This window comes from Pseudophryne corroboree, chromosome 9, assembly GCF_028390025.1.
Source record: "Pseudophryne corroboree isolate aPseCor3 chromosome 9, aPseCor3.hap2, whole genome shotgun sequence".
Lineage (NCBI taxonomy): Eukaryota > Metazoa > Chordata > Amphibia > Anura > Myobatrachidae > Pseudophryne > Pseudophryne corroboree.
In genome coordinates, this window is record NC_086452.1 from 248,625,976 (window position 1) to 248,648,271 (window position 22,296).

General features: G+C 49.7%; 1 protein-coding gene across 2 annotated transcripts in view; it reads right to left on the minus strand.

Moving 5' to 3' along the window:
- GLRX2 (glutaredoxin 2) overlaps positions 1-22,296 on the minus strand; it is a 199,918-nt gene that overhangs the window by 53,311 nt on the left and 124,311 nt on the right. For both annotated transcript variants that reach the window (XM_063940194.1, XM_063940195.1), the window contains one exon: positions 9,369-9,432. In XM_063940194.1, the coding sequence (XP_063796264.1) occupies positions 9,369-9,432 (64 nt within the window). The remainder of the gene's footprint in view (positions 1-9,368; positions 9,433-22,296) is intronic.

Below are 22,296 nucleotides of genomic sequence, written 5' to 3' on the forward strand. Positions count from 1 at the left end.
CACTTAAGCAAGGGAAAAATCCAGCAGAGGCGTATTGTACCGAGTTTCGCCGTTGGTCGAACGACTGTGGCTGGAATGACCCGGCCCTGCGCAGTCAGTTTCGCCTCGGTTTGTCTGAAGTTATTAAAGACAGCAGTACCCCGCTCCAGAGACTTTAGACAAACTCATGGAGCTTGCTATTAAAATTGATCGTCGTCTCCGGGAGCGGAGGGCTGAAAGAGGAGCTAGTTTCAGGCCTAGTCCATGTGTGTATACTTTCCCTGAGGACGTCGAGGAGCCCATGCAAATGGGTCTCTCCCGGCTGTCCCCAGAGGAAAGAACCAGAAGGCTAAATTCTGGTCTTTGCTTGTATTGTGGTGGCAAGGGACATATCGCACGTAATTGCCCGACTAAGCAGGGAAACGCTCTGACCCAGTGAATTGTGAGGGGGTTCACTTGGGTCTGCAGTTGATCTCCTCTAATGATTCCTTATTAGTTCCTGTAATAATTTCCTTTGGTAGCCTCAGTTCGTTGGTGTCGGCCTTCGTCGACAGTGGAGCTGCGGGAAATTTCATGGATCTTGGTTGGGCTCAGGCTTTGGGCGTTCCACAGATACCTTTGGATAAACGTATCACCATGCACGGCTTGGATGGTGGTCCGCTTTCTAATGGGGTAATCACTCACCGCACACCTCCAGTACAACTGACAGTGGGGGCCCTACATTCGGAGAAAATCGAATTTTACCTTACCCATTGTCCGGCTGTCCCCGTAGTTTTGGGTCACCCCTGGCTTGCCTTTCATAATCCCACCATAGATTGGCGGCCTGGGGAGATTTCCCGATGGGGTCCCTTTTGTGTTAAGGAATGTATTTCCCGTCCAGTCCGGGTTGCGGCAGTCACCCCAGAATTTATTCCTTTGGAATATCAGGACTTTGCCGACGTTTTCTCCAAGGGTAATACGGATATTCTGCCTCCTCATCGGTCCTATGACTGCGCTATCGACTTAGTTCCCGGTGCCTCTTTGCCTAAGGGGAGACTATATGCCCTGTCTGGGCCGGAAACTACGGCAATGAATGATTATGTACAGGAGAGCCTAAAAAAAGGCTTCATTAGGCCCTCGAAATCTCCATTGAGTGCAGGGTTCTTTTTTGTTGAGAAAAAAGATGGGTCGCTCAGACCATGTATTGATTATCGGGCTCTGAATAAAATTTCTGTTAAAAACACCTACCCCTTGCCACTGATTTCAGTACTGTTTGATCAGCTCCGGACTGCCGTTATCTTTTCCAAGATCGATCTTAGAGGGGCTTACAATCTCATCCGAATAAAATCTGGGGATGAGTGGAAGACGGCTTTCAGCACACAGTCGGGACATTATGAATACCTGGTGATGCCGTTTGGGCTGTCTAATGCTCCTGCTGTATTTCAAGATCTCATTAACGACGTCCTTCGCGACTTTCTAGGAAAGTTCATAGTCGTTTATTTAGACGACATTTTGATTTACTCTGAGTCTTTTGAACAACATATTACCCATGTGCGACTGGTCCTTCAGAAGTTACGGGAAAATCATTTATACGCCAAACTGGAGAAATGTGATTTCCACATCACAGAAGTGTCCTTCCTGGGGTATATTATTTCTCCTAAGGGGTTTTTCATGGAACCAAAAAAACTCCAGGCCATCCTAAATTGGGCACAACCCACGAACTTAAAAGCAATTCAGCGCTTTTTAGGGTTTGCAAATTACTATAGGCGTTTTATTCATACCTTCTCAGATTTGGTTGCTCCTATTGTTGCATTGACTAAAAAAGGAGCGGATCCTTCCAATTGGTCGCCTGAAGCCAAGTCTTCCTTTCTGGCCTTAAAGCAGGCCTTTGTCTCAGCTCCAGTACTCAGACACCCTAACCCGGATCTCCCCTTTATTGTCGAGGTAGATGCCTCAGAGGTTGGAGTGGGGGCTATCCTTTCTCAGGAAGACCCGGAGTCTCAGGAATTACACCCATGTGCCTTCATGTCCAGAAAATTCTCCTCCGCAGAATCCAACTATGATGTTGGTAATCGAGAATTGTTGGCAGTTAAATGGGCTTTCGAGGAGTGGAGGCACTGGCTGCAAAGAGCAAGGCATACCATTACGGTGTTTACTGACCACAAGAACCTGCAGTATATTGAGTCAGCTAAACGGCTTAATGCTCGACAGGCACGTTGGGCGCTGTTTTTTACTCGTTTCAGGTTTATTATCACCTTCAGGCCCGGTTCCAAGAATACAAAAGCCGATGCCCTGTCACGTTGTTTTCTTCCGGTTCACAATAACCACCCGGCTACAACCCCCATAGTCCCATCGTCTGTCATCCGGGCTGGCCTCACACAGGATATATTTACACAGCTAGTCCAGCTTCAGCAGTCACTCCTGCAGATCGTCTCTTCGTCCCTGAATTTCTGAGAGGCACTGTTCTAGCTGAGTTTCATGATAATAAGGTTTCTGGTCATCCGGGTATCACTAAGACCTTGGAGTTAATCTCTCGCTCAGTGTGGTGGCCTAATCTTTCTAAAGATGTAAGGGAATTTGTCCGTTCCTGTCAGGTTTGTGCTCAGTACAAGGTATCTCGATCGTTGCCGGTCGGGCAACTCATGCCTTTAGCCGTTCCTCTCAGGCCATGGTCACATATATCCATGGATTTCGTGGTGGATCTTCCTCTTTCAGCTGGATTTCGAGTCATTTGGGTGGTAGTAGACCGTTTTAGTAAGATGGCCCACTTCATTGCTCTCCCCCGATTACCCTCTGCTCATGGTTTGGCAGTTTTATTTCTCCGCCATGTGTTCAGGCTCCATGGTTTTCCCAGGGATATTGTCTCTGATCGGGGACCGCAATTCATCGCCTGTTTCTGGAAACGTTTTTGTGCCTCATTAAATATGAAACTCTCTTTAACACCTGGGTACCATCCACAGTCTAACGGACAAACTGAACGTGTTAAACAGTCGTTAAAACAGTATTTACGGCTATATTCGGCCAAACTTCAGAATGATTGGTCTGAATTTCTTCCTTTGGCCGAGTTTGCCTATAATAACTCTCGTCATTCTTCCACCAAGGAGTCTCCATTCTTTTCGGTCTTGGGCTTTCATCCTAGAGCCAATTCTTTTTACCCTCATTTTCCAGTCTCCTCGTTGACCTTAACTTCCCGTCTCAGAATGATTTGGAAAAAGGTGCACTTTGCCCTTAAGAAGGCTGCCTTCCGAGAAAAAAAAATTTCTGATAGGTTCCTACCCCCATGCACTTTTAAGGTGGGAGATAAGGTGTGGTTGTCAACCCACAACATCAAGCTCCGACAACCCTCGGCTAGACTGGGACCCAAATTTATTGGACCGTTCCTTATCGTTAAGAAGGTCAACCCAGTTGCTTTTCGGCTACGCTTGCCTAAATCACTCAAAATTGGCAACACTTTTCACTGTTCCCTTCTGAAGCAGTATTTTTCTTCCAGGAGATTCCCTCGGAAGACTTCCCAGGGTAGACCTCCGGTGGACGTTCAGGGGCAACAAGAGTTCTTGGTGGAGAAGGTTTTAGATTCCAAAGTTTCTCGGGGCCGGCATCATTTTTTGGTTCACTGGAAAGGCTATGGCCCAGAAGAAAGGTCTTGGGTCCTGGATAATGATTAACATGCCCCTAAACTTAAGAGATTATTCTTTCAGGAATTTCCTCAGAAACCCGGCTTTAGGGGTTCTTTAACCCCTCCTCAAGGGGGGGGGTACTGTTAGGTGCCGCGGTCCGTGGCGCCGCTCGGTCTGCTTCCGATCGACGCTCACGGCCGCCGCACCTCCCTCCCTGCCCGGCGCCTAGCAACGCCAGGACGCTGTGCGTACTGTAGCCGCCGGGTCCCTGGCAACGATAGGACGCCGGGCGTCCTCAGCCGCTGGGTCCATAGCAACGGGGACGCCATTGGCGGACCGCGTTCCCCGTTGCCAGATAGGATTGATTAGTTGCTCGTGCAGCAGGGCAGCTGCACGGCAACTAGCAATTAGGGTCTGGGGGCTGGTCTTGCTGGCCCTCCTGTCATTGGCCAGCAGGGTCTTTTTATGGGAGCCAGCACACTGCAGCCTCGCCGGTGATAGCTTCCTGTATGCTGTTCCTGCCTTGCAACGTCTGTTCCTGGTCAGCTGTATCTGGTCGATCCTGCTCCCTGTGCTCCTGAGTTCTGGAGTTCTGAAGCCGGTCCTGGGAATCCTTCCTGTCCAAGTGAACCTGTTGCGGTCATCTGGGGGTTCTCGCTTGTTGGGGTTCTCTCCTGGTTTCGTGAGTAGCGGCTTCTGCCGCATGTTGCGGCCTAGGCCGTTTAGTCCTTGTTTTACTTTTGTATTGGTGGTTTTTGCGGAGGTTTCCGCTTTTCACTGTCCTCCCCGGAACTCGGCGGTACCGTGTGGGGGAGTGGACAGTGGTATCTTTTGTTGTTCTTTTCCTTTGGCGGCGTGCCGCACATATATTTAGTTTTAGGGTAGTTAGTAGCCCCTAGCTTCTGTTTGCTTTAGTTAGAGGTCCCCTTGTTATTATCCTGTCTCGGTTCACGCCTTGTCTCATTCTAAGACCTGGGGGCATCAGAGTTGGGCAGACCTAATCTGCCCTTCAAACGCGGCTGCCGTGGGCCCAAGGAACCATAGTCACTCAGGCGTGAACTGACCACACGGGTAAAACAACGGAGGTAGGGTGCTAGGGGCTATTCCCGTACCATCCCTTATTTCAGCGTCACGTCCTGGTGCTCTGGACTCTCTACACAAACATCTCTAGTTCTGAGCATCAGGAACGTAACACAAAGAGCCATTCCCCTGAAAAGGGGAGGGATTCCACACTGCGTTTGGATTCCGCGTCCGCTATCCACTGACGCAACCACAAGGCCCAGCGCGCCGACACTGCCATGGCAGAGGTCCTAGCATGAATGTTCCCCATCTCCTTGAGGGAATCAGAGAGGACATGTGTAGTGCCCTGAATGTGCTATAGGAGGGTCACCAAAGTGACCAGGGGCATAGCCCCAGAGAGACCCTCCTGAATTTGAGTGGCCCATGAATGAATGGCATGGGTCATCCAGCAACCCGCAATGACTGGTCTTTGCGATATACCTACTGCCATGTAAATAGATTTGAGTGTAGCTTCTATTTTCCTATCCCCAGGATCCTTTATGGTAAAGGAGCAGGGGCAGGCAGCACCGCCTTTGTGGACAGTCGAGACAGATACATCAACCCCTAGGGCATCCTCCCAAAATTTTGTACCTTCAGGAGCAAATGGGAAAGTGCGCAAAAACTTTTTTAACACTTGGAATTTTTTGTCTGGATTGTTCCAGGTCAACTTGAATAGGTCTAACTCTGCAGAATCAGGGAAAGTGACATTAGGCTTGTTTTGTGTAAAGAAAAACGACTGCTATGATGCAGTGTCCTCTAGAGGGAGCTTTAACACGTTCCGTATGGGTAGAATTAAATAGCCAGAGCAGAACCGTCATCCCCACTAACGGGGTTGAAGTCCTCTCCATCCTCCTGTATATCCTCATCTGTGTCAGATAGAAGAGCAGGCAAACCACACTTTTGTGGTCCTGCATGAGTGGAGGGGGGCTGAGCAACATCTGCCCTAGCAGCTAAATCTGCAACAGGCTGTTGCAGTAGCTGAGTTTTCTGAACATTAGCAGTGAGCTGGGATGACATATCAGACATCCAGGAGCGGTTCTTGGTGCGGGCAAGCAGTGCCTTTGCCCGGGGCACTGCAGCCTAGGGGCGCGGACACAGTCACCGCCGCCTACCCACACCCCGCTCCCCGGCTGCAGCAGACGCCGTGGGCTGTGTGGGCGTCCACTGCAGCCGGCTCCAGGGACAGACACTAGAGGTCAGTATTGACCTCTAGTGTCTGTGCGGAACTGCTATGGGAGATACGTCATGACGTCTCTCCCATAGAGAGGAGCCGGCGGCCAGAGATGGAGCAGCAGCAGCGGTCGGGAAGCAGGAGCGGGGCAGTGGTAAGTATTGTTTTTTTTATTTTTGTGTGTGTGTTTGTTTGTTTGTAAGCGGTGACAGGAGGCACAACTACTGGGGGCAAAGAAAGAGGGGGCACAACTACTGGGGGCAAAGAAACGGGGCACAACTACTGGGGGCAAAGAAACGGGGCACAACTACTGGGGGGCAAAGAAAGAGGGGGCACAACTACTGGAGGCAAAGCAACACAGGGCACAACTACTGGGGCAAAGCAACAGGGGGCACAACTACTGGGGGCAAAGCAGGGGGCACAATGACAGGGGGCAAAGCAACAGGGGGCACAGCTATTGGGGACACAGCAACGGGGCACAACTACTGTGGGCAAATCTACTGGGGGCATAGCTACAGGGGGCATAACTACTGGGGCAAATCTACTGGAGGCACAGCTACAGGGGGCATATCTACAGGGTGCTAATCTACAGGGGACATATCTACAGGGTGCACAGCTACATGGGGCATATCTACAGGGTGCACAGCTACAGGGGGGCACAGCTACAGGGGGGCACAACTACTTGGGGCAAATCTGGGGGCACAGCTACTGGGAGCATAACTGTGGCCACGCCCCTCCCCTATGAAGCCATGCCCCTATTATTTTTGGGCGCACTAACTGTTTTGCCGGGGGGGAAGGGGGGGGTTCGCCAGTGGAAACTTTCGCACTGGGCGCCACAAGGTGTAGAACCGGCCCTGCAGACATCATAGTTTTAAGAGACCATAGCCAGTGGGGCTCTGAACCCTCTCCCCCAGCCCCTTCACTGATTTGTGAAGATTGGCTGCATTGTTCACATGAAACAGATGATAATGGAGAGAATCTGCTGTGGCATACACTGCACAGCTTGTTTCACAGTAAGCACAATGACATATACATACACACAGACAGTAATATATTGCAAGCCTGCCCTACTGTATGTGAGAGACACACAGAGAGAAGGACAACAGCACACCCCTAGCTGTACAGCCCCAGTGAGGCTGTCAGCTAACTTTATCACAGTAAACACTAATAAATTCTGTCCCGTAGAGTACCCAGATAGTGTACAATCGTGGCTCCCCCCCTTTGCTACACCCTGTACCAGATATCCAGCATGTCTGAAGAGTCAGAAAGAGCAGTAAGTCCATGGCTGCAGTAAGCAGAGTAAGACGCCAAAATGCCTCTCGTCCCGCTCTGAGTTAGCTCCGCCCCCTACAATGGCACCGGAGCTATAGTCATTATTTATACTTGCAATGTATCCTTTCAGCTTAAAAACATCACAACAAGTGCTAGTCTAAGCGATTGTGAGCCAGTCTACACAGGGGATCTTAGCAGGAAACCCCCCAGGAGGGTCCCTTATGCCACGCCCAACCGCACAGTGAACCTGGGGACCCCCCTAGCGGGGCCCCTGGTTTGTACTCACCACTGATGTCACCTTCAGGCAGTATTAGGGGTGTGCGGCGTACTGCGGCTGTGACAACCAAAGCGCAGTGCCCCGCTGAACAACAACCCCTCAGGACGGTGGTCCTGCAGCGGGGAAGCGGCTCTGCACCTTGTAAGGCCAATGACCGTCCACCCCCTAACTCTCACGGTGCCGGTATGCTGCTGCCCAACCAGCATACCGAAAATAACAAACATTAAAAAGAAATTGAAGAAAACTGTCTGGAGCTGCAGAGATGTGCATCCTCTCCTAAAGGTACTTTTTTCTAAACTGCCTGTGGGAGGGGGCATAGAGGGGAGGAGCCAGCACACCCAGTGAAGAAATTTAAAGTGCACCGGCTCCTTTGGACCCCATCATACTAGATTCCCCAATATCCCTTATGGATGCTAGAGAAAAAATAAAAAGATTTTTCTTACAAACAAGACACACCATTGCATGCTTAGTGAACTGTGCTTACTTGGCCACATTATCTATTATTATTTATTAACAGTTATTTATATCGCGCACACACATATTCCGCAGTGCTTTACAGAGAATATTTGCCCATTCAGATCAGTCCCTGCCCCAGTGGAGCTTACACTCTATATTCCCTACCACATGCACACACATTCACACTAGGGTTCATTTTTTGTGGATCTGGGTGCCAAAAGTAACTGTAACAATACCTTAACCCAGAGGTTCCTAAAACACGGCCCTCAAGGTACACCAACGACCCAGGTTTTAAAGATATTCATAGTTCAGCACAGATGGTTAAATCAAATTGACTGAGGTATTAATTAAGTCATCTGTGGCCAAGCATGGCCTGGAGCGCTAGGATGCCTTGCCGACCATGGGGGCAGACAGGGGCGGATTGGCCCACCAGGACACCATAACAGATTCCGATGGGCTGGTCCCATATCCCCCTCAGCCAGGCCAATTCACACTCAGGCTGGGCTGGCTCACACTGCTTCCAGTACTTGTGGTTCATTGGAACGCAATCCGGAAGTTAGGCTAGAAAGGGTGCCACTAGCCATGAAAAGTGGTGAAGCTGTTCTACCAACAGGGCACCTGGAGAAAGTTAACTAGCCCAGCAGCATCCTCTCCCTGACCCCGGACAAAGGTCTCTTCAACGAGCCCCGCCCAGGAGCAACAGCATAGCGATGGTCGGAGCCGGGTTCACTACACCCGCCGCCACCTTTGCTCCCGCACTCTCACTGAACTGGCTAGAGCGGCAACTGAGCACTGAAGGGGACCCGGCAGAGAGGTTATTTTTAATGAAATTATTTGCATTATCATGTTGGTGTAAGGGTCAGGACGTCCCCTCCCCGGTCACAGTGTATGGTTTGGGAACTGGACAGGAGCAGGACGTGCCTTGTTCTCAGGATGTCATCTGATCAGGTAGCACTCACAGCCAGCCCTGGGACAATCTCTTATGCAAAGTCCTTTAGCCGTATATCTGCCCAATGTCTGTCCATGATGATGGGCCTATTTATGTAATGCGGTGGCTACATATGTAATGTGGGGGCTACGTATGTAATGCGGTTGCTACGTATGTAATGCAGTGCTATTTGTATAATGAGGTACTATATGTGTAACGTGGTGCTATCTCAGAATCAGGACCTCTAAGGAGTGAATCCCGCCCTCTTGACAGATCCTTCCCCCTCAACAGACTCCGCCTCCATTAGTGCTGCTTCCATAAATTTCCCAGGCTGGTGTTCGATCCCAATCCGCCCCTGGGGGCATATGTATTAAGCCTGGAGAGGTGATACAGAAGTGATAAGTGCAAGGTGATAACACACCAGCCTATCAGCTCCTGACAATTTAAATTTTGGAGCGGATTGGTTGGTGCATTATCACTTCTTTATCCCTTCTCCAGGTTAATACATCTGCCCTGTGTTTGGGAACCTTTGCCTTAACCAGTTACACATTTATAGAAGTTAGAAGGTGGACCATGCTTTAGATACAAGTTTACATCCAAACATACTTAAATACTGTAAAGCGGTCTTACCTCTACCATTTTTAGGGCATCAAACTGAGGTAAATCTGTGGCGTTTGAAAAAAAGTTGCCCATTCTGAAAATAATGGAACAGAAAGTGATATTTATAAATTAATTGAATATTATTACACTGAGCTGAAGAACTGTGGTAAAATGCAGTTCTAACATTTCTTTCATTTTACATGCAAGGCCGCAGCAACTGTTAAAGATGGCCTGTCACCTCTGATAAAGGTCCTTATTTGTGACAGGCTATTCCAAACAAAAAAAGAAGAAAAACAGATTTGCCATTTGCTAACCCTAACCCTGTCCACTGCTCTAGCAATCATTAAAGGGGAATAGGTCAACCCCCCAGCCCCATATTATATAAACATTATCATGGCTCTAACCATCAGAGTGGATATGTTTTTTAGGCAGCACGGCATCATTTGTTAATTGTTCCCTATGGGAGAACAATACAATACACTTTAATCATAATGCCTTTCTAGCACGAAAATAATCATCTGAAAAAAAGAAACTATTGGTATATCCAGGTTTCTTCCTCTAATACCACGACTATAAATATTCTTATAACCAATACAGTTAAACACTTCCAAAATAAATAAGTATATATTCACATTTGCCTATAACATCTCCTCGCAATTCGGCTTCCCAAACGGTGTCCAACATGGCACCACAGTCTTGCATCAAAGTGCAGATTTTTACAATGTTTTCTAAAACTTGCATGGAAAAAATAAGATTTTACTCACCGGTAAATCTATTTCTCGTAGTCCGTAGTGGATGCTGGGAACTCCGAAAGGACCATGGGGAATAGCGGCTCCGCAGGAGTCTGGGCACAACTAAAAGAAAGCTTTTAGACTACCTGGTGTGCACTGGCTCCTCCCACCATGACCCTCCTCCAAGCCTCAGTTAGGATACTGTGCCCGGAAGAGCTGACACAATAAGGAAGGATTTTGAATCCCGGGTAAGACTCATATCAGCCACACCAATCACACCGTACAACACGTGATACCATATCCAGTTAACAGTATGAAACAAAACTGAGCCTCTCAACAGATGGCTCATAACAATAACCCGTTATTAAACAATAACTATGTACAATTATTGCAGACAATCCGCACTAGGGACGGGCGCCCAGCATCCACTACGGACTACGAGAAATAGATTTACCGGTGAGTAAAATCTTATTTTCTCTAACGTCCTAGTGGATGCTGGGAACTCCGAAAGGACCATGGGGATTATACCAAAGCTCCCAAACGGGCGGGAGAGTGCGGATGACTCTGCAGCACCGAATGAGAGAACTCAAGGTCCTCCTCAGCCAGGGTATCAAATTTGTAGAATTTTGCAAACGTGTTTGCCCCTGACCAAGTAGCAGCTCGGCAAAGTTGTAAAGCAGAGACCCCTCGGGCAGCCGCCCAAGATGAGCCCACCTTCCTTGTAGAATGGGCTTTAACTGATTTAGGACGCGGCAGCCCAACCGCAGAATGCGCCAGCTGAATTGTGCTACAAATCCAGCGAGCAATAGTCTGCTTAGAAGCAGGAGCACCCAGTTTGTTGGGTGCATACAGGATAAATAGCGAGTCAGTTTTCCTGACTCCAGCCGTCCTGGAAACATACATTTTCAAGGCCCTGACTACGTCCAGCAACTTGGAATCCTCCACGTTACTAGTAGCCGCAGGCACTACAATAGGCTGGTTCAAGTGAAAAGCTGATACCACCTTAGGGAGAAACGGGGGACGAGTCCTCAATTCTGCCCTATCCATATGGAAAATCAGATAAGGGCTTTTGCATGACAAAGCCGCCAATTCTGAAACACGCCTGGCCGAAGCCAAGGCCAATAACATGACCACTTTCCACGTGAGATATTTAAGATCCACGGTCTTCAGTGGTTCAATCCAATGTGATTTTAGGAAATTCAACACCACGTTGAGATCCCAGGGTGCCACTGGAGGCACAAAAGGGGGCTGAATATGCAGCACTCCTTTTACAAATGTCTGAACTTCAGGTAGTGAAGCTAGTTCTTTTTGGAAGAAAATCGACAGAGCCGATATCTGCACCTTAATGGAGCCTAATTTTAGGCCCATAGACACTCCTGCCTGTAGGAAGTGCAGAAATCGACCCAGCTGAAATTCCTCTGTTGGGGCCTTATTGGCCTCACACCAAGCAACATATTTCCGCCATATGCGGTGATAATGTTTTACAGTTACATCTTTCCTGGCTTTAATCAGCGTAGGAATGACATCCTCCGGAATGCCTTTCTCCTTTAGGATCCGGTGTTCAACCACCATGCCGTCAAACGCAGCCGCGGTAAGTCTTGGAACAGACAGGGCCCCTGCTGCAGCAGGTCCTGTCTGAGCGGCAGAGGCCATGGGTCCTCTGAGATCATCTCTTGAAGTTCCGGGTACCACGCTCTTCTTGGCCAATCCGGAACCACGAGAATTGTCCTTACTCCTCGTTTTCTTATTATTCTCAGTACCTTTGGTATGAGAGGCAGAGGAGGGAACACATAAACCGACTGGTACACCCACGGTGTCACTAGAGCGTCCACCGCTATCGCCTGAGGGTCCCTTGACCTGGCGCAATATCTCTCTAGTTTTTTGTTTAGGCGGGACGCCATCATGTCCACCTGTGGCCGTTCCCAACGATTTACAATCAGTGTGCAGACTTCTGGATGAAGTCCCCACTCTCCCGGGTGGAGATCGTGTCTGCTGAGGAAGTCTGCTTCCCAGTTGTCCACTCCCGGAATGAACACTGCTGACAGTGCTAACACGTGATTTTCCGCCCATCGGAGAATCCTTGTGGCTTCTGCCATCGCCGTCCTGCTTCTTGTGCCGCCCTGTCGGTTTACATGGGCGACTGCCGTGATGTTGTCTGATTGGATCAGTACCGGCTGGTTTTGAAGCAGGGATTTTGCCTGACTTAGGGCATTGTAAATGGCCCTCAGTTCTAGAATATTTATGTGTAGGGAAGTCTCCTGACTCGACCATAGTCCTTGGAAGTTTCTTCCCTGTGTGACTGCCCCCCAGCCTCGAAGGCTGGCATCCGTGGTCACCAGGATCCAGTCCTGTATGCCGAATCTGCGGCCCTCTAGAAGATGAGCACTCTGCAGCCACCACAGTAGAGACACCCTGGTTCTTGGAGACAGGGTTATTAGCCGATGCATCTGAAGATGCGATCCGGACCATTGGTCCAACAGGTCCCACTGAAAGATTCTGGCATGGAACCTGCCGAAAGGAATTGCTTCGTAAGAAGCCACCATCTTTCCCAGGACTCGCGTGCAATGATGCACCGACACCTGTTTTGTTTTAGGAGGTTTCTGACTAGAGACGACAGCTCCATGGCTTTTTCCTCTGGGAGAAACACTTTTTTCTGGACTGTGTCCAGAATCATTCCCAGGAACAGTAGACGTGTCGTCGGAACCAGCTGTGACTTTGGAATATTTAGAATCCAACCGTGCTGGTGTAGCACCTCCTGAGATAGTGCTACTCCTACCAACAACTGCTCCTTGGATCTCGCCTTTATTAGGAGATCGTCCAAGTATGGGATAATTAAAACTCCCTTTTTTCGAAGGAGTATCATCATTTCCGCCATTACCTTAGTAAACACCCTCGGTGCCGTGGACAGACCAAACGGCAGCGTCTGGAATTGGTAATGGCAATTCTGTACCGCAAATCTGAGGTACTCCTGGTGAGGATGGTAAATGGGGACATGCAGGTAAGCATCCTTGATGTCCAGGGATACCATGTAATCCCCCTCGTCTAGACTTGCAATAACCGTCCTGAGCGATTCCATCTTGAACTTGAATTTTTTTATGTATGTGTTCAAGGATTTCAAATTTAAAATGGGTCTCACCGAACCGTCCGGTTTCGGTACCACAAACAGTGTGGAATAGTAACCCCGTCCTTGTTGAAGTAGGGGCACCTTGACTATCACGCGCTGGGAATACAGCTTGTGAATTGCCTCTAGCACAGCCTCCCTGTCCGAGGGAGTTGCTAGCAAGGCTGATTTGAGGAAACGGCGGGGGGGAGACGCCTCGAAATCCAGCTTGTACCCCTGAGATACTACTTGAAAGATCCAGGGATCCACCTGTGAGCGAGCCCACTGATAGCTGAAATTTTTGAGGCGGCCCCCCACCGTACCTGGCTCCGCCTGTGGAGCCCCACCGTCATGCGGCGGACTTGGAAGAAGCGGGGGAGGACTTTTGCTCCTGGGAACTAGCTGTTTGTTGCAGCCTTTTTCCCCTACCTCTGCCTCTGGACAGAAAAGACCCGCCTTTTCCTCGCCTGTTTTTCTGGGTCCGAAAGGACTGTACCTGATAAAACGGCGCTTTTTTAGGCTGTGAGGGAACATGGGGTAAAAATGCTGACTTCCCAGCTGTCGCTGTGGAAACGAGGTCCGAGAGACCATCCCCGAATAACTCCTCACCCTTATAAGGCAAAACTTCCATGTGCCTTTTGGAATCTGCATCCCCTGTCCACTGCCGGGTCCATAAGCCTCTCCTAGCAGAAATGGACAATGCACTTATTTTAGATGCCAGCCGGCAGATCTCCCCCTGTGCATCTCTCATGTATAAGACTGAGTCTTTTATATGCTCTATGGTTAGCAGAATAGTGTCCCTGTCTAGGGTGTCAATATTTTCTGACAGGGAATCTGACCACGCAGCGGCAGCACTGCACATCCATGCTGACGCAATAGCTGGTCTAAGTATAATGCCTGTGTGCGTATATATAGACTTCAGGATTGCCTCCTGTTTTCTATCCGCAGGCTCCTTCAGGGCGGCCGTATCCGGAGACGGAAGTGCCACCTTTTTAGACAAACGTGTGAGCGCTTTATCCACCCTAGGAGGTGTTTCCCAACGTGCCCTATCCTCTGGCGGGAAAGGGAACGCCATTAGTAATTTTTTTGAGATTATCAATCTTTTATCAGGGAAAGCCCACGCTTCTTCACACACTTCATTTAATTCTTCAGATGGGGGAAAAACTACGGGTAGTTTTTTCTCCCCAAACATAATACCCTTTTTTGTGGTACCTGGGTTTAAATCTGAAATGTGTAACACCTCTTTCATTGCCTCAATCATGCAGCGAATGGCTTTAGTGGACATTAGATTAGACTCATCGTCGTCGACACTGGTATCAGTATCCATGTCGACATCTGGGTCTGCCATCTGAGGTAGCGGGCATTTTAGAGCCCCTGATGGCCTTTGAGACACCTGGGCAGGCACAAGCTGAGAAGCCGGCTGTCCCGCATTTGGCATGTCGTCAAATTTTTTGTGTAAGGAGTCGACACTTGCACGTAATTCCTTCCATAAAACCATCCACTCAGGTGTCTGCCCCGCAGGGGGTGACATCACTTCTACAGGCATCTGCTCCGCCTCCACATAATTTTCCTCCTCAAACATGTCGACACAGCCGTACCGACACACCGCACACACACCGGGAATGCTCTAAACAGAGGACAGGACCCCACAGAAGCCCTTTGGGGAGACAGAGAGAGAGTATGCCAGCACACACCAGAGCGCTATATACTGCAGGGACTAACTGAATGATGTCCCCTATAGCTGCTATAATATTTACTGCGCCTAAATTTAGTGCCCCCCCCTCTCTTATTTACCCTTTTTCTGTAGTGTAGACTGCAGGGGAGAGCCAGGGAGCTTCCTTCCAGCGGAACTGTGAGGGAAAAATGGCGCCAGTGTGCTGAGGGGGATAGCTCCGCCCCTTTTCCGCGGACTATTCTCCCGCTTTTTTAAGGATTCTGGCAGGGGTAATTATCACATATATAGCCTCTGGGGCTATATATTGTGATTGTTTTGCCAGCCAAGGTGTTTTTATTGCTGCTCAGGGCGCCCCCCCTCAGCGCCCTGCACCCTCAGTGACCGGAGTGTGAAGTGTGTATGAGAAGCAATGGCGCACAGCTGCAGTGCTGTGCGCTACCTTGGAGAAGACAGAAGTCTTCATGCCGCCGATTTTCCGGACTTCTTCTTGCTTCTGGCTCTGTAAGGGGGACGGCGGCGCGGCTCCGGGACCGAACACCAAGGCCAGTTCCATGCGGACGGTCCCTCTGGAGCTAATGGTGTCCAGTAGCCTAAGAGGCCCAAGCTAGCTGCAAGCAAGTAGGTTTGCTTCTTCTCCCCTTAGTCCCTCGTTGCAGTGAGCCTGTTGCCAGCAGGTCTCACTGTAAAATAAAAAAACTAAAATATACTTTCTTCTAAGAGCTCAGGAGAGCCCCTAGTGTGCATCCAGCTCGGCCGGGCACAAAATCTAACTGAGGCTTGGAGGAGGGTCATGGTGGGAGGAGCCAGTGCACACCAGGTAGTCTAAAAACTTTCTTTTAGTTGTGCCCAGACTCCTGCGGAGCCGCTATTCCCCATGGTCCTTTCGGAGTTCCCAGCATCCACTAGGACGTTGGAGAAATATAAATAACTCACTTCTGCAATTAAACAAATAAAATACGAAAAGCACTGCTACCCCACTGATTTAACACATGAATAGAAAGTAAAGTGAAAAACTTATTTGAGAGAAAGTATAGTCCCAATTTTGACTAAGAATGTCCGTCAATGTGGTGGTGATATGATGGTAATGTGAGGATGCTTATAGTGCATGCAAGAAGCATGTGGGAAGATTTTATAAACATGTAAGAGGCATGGTGGGAGGTCTGAAGGACATTAGTCTTTGAGTGGATTTATAGACATTTCTTGGCTCTTGGTCTCCGAGTAGTTGAAAACACATAGCCCTTCAAACCCCTATTAACCTATCCTTGGACTATTACATGCATGAGCTATTTAATTACACAGTGATTGTTATACCTGTATACAGATTTTGTTCCTCAAAATACTCCTTTAATGTACAACTCATTACAAAACACACATACACTGTAAGAGGGGAATTCAGTAGTTTTCTCGCACCTGCAGCTCCCTTCTAAAGTGATGAGCGATATTCAATTGTTTGTGCCTTTGGACACCTATTACTTATCACTCCCAAATGCACCGGGATTAGCCACGTAAAGCGACTAAAGCCATGCATACTACTGGGTGTGTTACCCAAAATGCAGCAGACTGTGGTTCTGATTCAGAGGTTGACGCAAATGTCGCTACCACTGCGTCTTTGTGCTACTGGCTTCTCAGATCCACTGCCTGTGTCCAAAGAGGCAGCATCGGATCCACAGTGTGAACACTTGATGGCCCATTGGACAACAAAGGACCCTCAGGTTACTCAGGATGTCTGGCAACTCTACACTCCTAGGATCAGTGAAACTGCGTCTGAGGACACAGCAACTGGCTTCAGCATGCCCAGAAAAGGGGACTGACACCCCCTCATTTTCTGGAACACTTCCACTGTATCCAGAGGTGTCGGAAAGGGGGTGGGTCAAGGGGAAAGCTCGATCCCCCCAAATATGGAGAGAGGCTCCTTCCACCCGGACCCACGATTGCCCGCCTGTGCCTGCCGCCGCCGATATTAGCTGCAGCGCTACAATGCCGGCCCTATACATACAGTACGCGGCCGAGTAAGGCGCCGCACATAGAGGGCACTCCGGCTGCGTACCGTGATTCACTGACTTCACTGTCATAGACAGTGACAGTCAATGCTGCCACGGACATGCACGTACTCCCCCCACCTCCAGTGTACTGCCGCATCGATTATGCATATGTAATGAGCGGCGGAGCGTCATGATGTCACGCCGCTCATTACATATGCGCAAACTGCGATGAGGCCGGACAATGCAGACTTGTTTGAAAGTGCAGGTGCCGCTCGCTCCTGCCCGCCCGCTCGCCTGCTCCTGCCCACCTGCGAGGCATCCTGTGGGGGTATGTGTTTTTGGCACTGTGGGGACATATGCATATCTGGCGCTGTGGGGGCATATCTGGCACTGTGGGGGCATCTGCATATCTGGCGCTGTGGGGGCATCTGCGTTTCTGGTGCTGTGGGAGCATATTCGTATCTGGCGCTGTGGGGGCATCTGCGTATCTAGCGCTGTGGGGGAATCTGCGTATCTGGCACTGTGGGGGCATCTGCGTATCTGGCACTGTGGGGGCATCTGCGTATCTGGAACTGTGGGGGCATCTGCGTATCTGGCACTGTGGGGGCATCTGCGTATCTGGCACTGTAGGGGCATCTGCGTAACTGGCATTGTGGGGGCATCTGCGTATCTGGCACTATGGAGACATATGCCTATCTGGCACTATGGGGACATATGCCTATCTGGCACTATGGGGACATATGCGTATCTGGCACTATGGAGACATATGCGAATCTGGCACTATGGGGACATATGTGAATCTGGCACTGGGGGCATATGCGAATCTGGCACTGGGGGCATATGTGAATCTGGCACTGGGGGCATATGTGAATCTGGCACTGGAGGCATATGTGAATTTGGCACTGGGAGCATATGTGAATCTGGCACTATGGGGACATGTGTATCTGGCACAGAAGATTGGGGTAACAGTATCTGGCCATGCCCTTTTCTTGTGAGACCACACCTCTTTTTATGGCACACACTGTACATTTAAGAAGTTTATCCCATCAAAGGGCCCCAGAAATTTTATTTGCTTACTAAAAAAAATAGGCTCGGACCGGTCCTGGCTACACGCTGTGTAAAGTAATAGCAGTGGTGTTGGACACACCGCTGCTAATACAGCGAGGGCAGAGCTGAAGCTGCCTGCCACGTGTTCTCTACCCCCCAAGTTGTCTCCGCTAGTGTCTGAGCTCTGCGACGTGCTGTCAGTGAGGTGACAATGGAGGTAAGCAGCTGCACAGTTGCTTCCTTCTAAGATACACCCACAACATTGCATCAATAATACAGATCAATTGGGCAAACTTATTCAGGCATAAATAGATATAGGGGGTCATTCTGACCCGATCGCAAGCTACAGTTTATCGCAGCGGTGCGATCGGGTCAGAACTGCGCATGCGCTGGAGTGCACCGGCGCATGCCAGACGGCCGAAGGCCGTCGGGCCGCTACGATCGGCTCTGCCTGATTGGCAGGCAGATGCGGTCGCTAAAGCTGCGCTGGTCGAGAGCTACTCTTGAAGTGCAAAGGCATCGCCGCTGTGCGATGCCTTTGCACTTCTGCAGGGGGGTCGGCACTGACATGCGGGGCGGGACAGCCCTGTGCTGGGCGTCCCCCCGCATGTCAGTGTGAATGATCGTAGCTGTGCTAATTTTATATTCATCTCGGAATGACCCCCATAGGCCCTCATTCCGAGTTAATCGCACGCTGCCACTTTTTTCAGCCCATGCGATCAACTAGACGCCACCTATGGGGGAGTGTATTTTTGCATAGCAAGGCTGCGATCGCTTGCTATGCAAAAAAAGTTTTGTGTAGAACAAGACCAGGGTAAGAGTTACTTACCCTGTGCAATCAATCCAGCGTTGCAGGTCTCGGAACTGAAGTCAGACATCCACCCTCCAAACACCTCGACACGCCTGCGTTTGAATCTCCATGTCCAGAAAACGGTGAGTTGACACCCGGTTCCGCCTTCCTCCTGTCAATCTTCTTGCGGTCACAGCTGCGACAGCTTTCTTAAGTTAGCGGCGTTGCTGCCTGTTGCCGGGCAACGCTGCACATGTGCAGTTCTGACCCGATCGCACGGCTGCGAAGAAGTGCAGCGTGCGATCGGGTCGGAATGACCCCCATAATGCAGTAATTATATACGTTCCTGTCATAGACTTTTTTCCTTTGCATGTCATTTCAACTGTAGGCTTCTGATGCAGATACTGTACCTTTTTCCCTTGCGAAAAAGGTATCACTCATAGGGGGTCATTCCGAGTTGATCGCTCGCTAGCTACTTTTAACAGCCATGCAAACGCATAGTCGCCGCCCACAGGGGAGTGTATTTTCGCTTTGCAAGTGTGCAAACGCCTGTGCTGCCGAGCTCTGCAAAAACATTTTGTGCAGTTTCTGAGTAGGTCTGAACTCACTCAGCTCTTGCGATCACTTCAGTCTTTTTGGTCCTGGAATTGACGTCAGACACCTGCCCTGCAAACGCTTGGACACGCCTGCGTTTTCCAAACACTCCCAGAAAACTCAGTTGCCACCCACAAAACGCCTTCTTCCTGTCAATCTCCTTGCAATCAGTTGTGCGAATAGATTCTTCATTAAATCCATCGCCCAGCAACGATCCACTTTGTACCCGTACGATGGGCCTGCGCATTGTGGGGCATATGCATGCGCAGTTTTTCCGTTTTTTTAACTGATCGCTGCGCTGTGAAAAACGGCAGCGAGCGATCAATTCGGAATGACCCCCATAGTCATCATATAAAAAATAAGAATTTACTCGCCGGTAATTCTATTTCTCGTAGTCCGTAGTGGATGCTGGGGACTCCGTAAGGACCATGGGGAATAGACGGGCTCCGCAGGAGACTGGGCACTCTATAAGAAAGATTTGGTACTATCTGGTGTGCACTGGCTCCTCCCTCTATGCCCCTCCACCAGACATCAGTTAGGATACTGTGCCCGGAAGAGCTGACACAATAAGGAAGGATTTTGAATCCCGGGTAAGACTCATACCAGCCACACCAATCACACCGTATAACTCGTGATATTATACCCAGTTAACAGTATGAAATATAACTGAGCCTCTCAACAGATGGCTCAACAATAACCCTTTAGTTAGGCAATAACTATATACAAGTATTGCAGACAATCCGCACTTGGGATGGGCGCCCAGCATCCACTACGGACTACGAGAAATAGAATTACCGGTGAGTAAATTCTTATTTTCTCTGACGTCCTAGTGGATGCTGGGGACTCCGTAAGGACCATGGGGATTATACCAAAGCTCCCAAACGGGCGGGAGAGTGCGGATGACTCTGCAGCACCGAATGAGAGAACTCAAGGTCCTCCTCAGCCAGGGTATCAAATTTGTAGAATTTAGCAAACGTGTTTGCCCCTGACCAAGTTGCAGCTCGGCAAAGTTGTAAAGCCGAGACCCCTCGGGCAGCCGCCCAAGATAAGCCCACCTTCCTCGTGGAATGGGCTTTCACTGATTTAGGACGCGGCAATCCAGCCGCAGAATGCGCCAGCTGAATTGTGCTACAAATCCAGCGAGCAATAGTCTGCTTAGACGCAGGAGCACCTATTTTGTTGGGTGCATACAGGATAAAAAGCGAGTCAGTTTTCCTGACTCCAGCCGTCCTGGAAACATAAATTTTCAAGGCCCTGACTACGTCCAGTAACTTGGAATCCTCCAAGTCCCTAGTAGCCGCAGGCACCACAATAGGTTGGTTCAAGTGAAAAGCTGATACCACCTTAGGGAGAAACTGGGGACGAGTCCTCAATTCTGCCCTATCCATATGGAAAATCAGATAAGGGCTTTTACATGACAAAGCCGCCAATTCTGACACACGCCTGGCCGAAGCCAAGGCCAATAACATGACCACTTTCCACGTGAGATATTTCCGATCCACAGTTTTAAGTGGTTCAAACCAATGTGATTTTAGGAAACTCAACACCACATTGAGATCCCAAGGTGCCACAGGAGGCACAAAAGGGGGCTGAATATGAAGCACTCCCTTTACAAAAGTCTGAACTTCAGGCAGTAAAGCCAGTTCTTTCTGGAAGAAAATCGACAGAGCCGAAATCTGGATCTTAATGGAACCCAATTTTAGGTCCATAGTCACTCCCGACTGTAGGAAGTGCAGAAAACGACCCAGCTGAAATTCCTCTGTAGGGGCCTTCCTGGCCTCACACCATGCAACATATTTTCGCCAAATGCGGTGATAATGGTTTGCGGTTACTTCTTTCCTGGCTTTTATCAGCATAGGAATGACTTCCTCCGGAATGCCCTTTTCCTTTAGGATCCGGAATTCAACCGCCATGCCGTCAAACGCAGCCGCGGTAAGTCTTGGAACAGACAGGGCCCCTGCTGTAGCAGATCCTGTCTGAGCGGTAGAGGCCATGGGTCCTCTGATAACATTTCTTGAAGTTCTGGGTACCAAGCTCTTCTTGGCCAATCCGGAACCACGAGTATCGTTCTTACTCCTTGCCTTCTTATTATTCTCAGTACCTTTGGTATGAGAGGCAGAGGAGGGAACACATAAACCGACTGGTACACCCACGGTGTCACTAGAGCGTCCACAGCTATCGCCTGAGGGTCCCTTGACCTGGCGCAATATCTCTTTAGCTTTTTGTTGAGGCGGGACGCCATCATGTCCACCTGTGGCCTTTCCCAACGGTTTACCAACAGTAGGAAGACTTCTGGATGAAGTCCCCACTCTCCCGGGTGTAGGTCGTGTCTGCTGAGGAAGTCTGCTTCCCAGTTGTCCACTCCCGGAATGAACACTGCTGACAGTGCTAGTACATGATTTTCCGCCCATCGGAGAATCCTTGTGGCTTCTGCCATCGCCATCCTGCTTCTTGTGCCGCCCTGTCGGTTTACATGGGCGACTGCCGTGATGTTGTCTGATTCGATCAGAACCGGCTGGTTTTGAAGCAGGGGCCTTGCCTGACTTAGGGCATTGTAAATGGCCCTCAGTTCCAGTATATTTATGTGTAGGGACGACTCCTGACTTGACCAAAGTCCCTGGAAATTTCTTCCCTGTGTGACTGCGCCCCAGCCTCGAAGGCTGGCATCCGTGGTCACCAGGACCCAGTCCTGTATGCCGAATCTGCGGCCCTCTAGAAGATGAGCACTCTGCAGCCACCACAGTAGAGACACCCTGGTCCTTGGAGACAGGGTTATCAGTTGATGCATCTGAAGATGCAATCCTGACCACTTGTCCAAGAGGTCCCACTGGAAGGTCCTTGCATGGAACCTGCCGAATGGAATTGCTTCGTATGAAGCCACCATTTTTCCCAGGACTCGTGTGCCGTGATGCACCGATACCCGTTTTGGTTTTAGGAGGTCTCTGACTAAAGATGACAGCTCCTTGGCTTTCTCCTGCGGGAGAAACACTTTTTTCTGTTCTGTATCCAGAATCATCCCCAGGAACAGTAAGCGTGTGG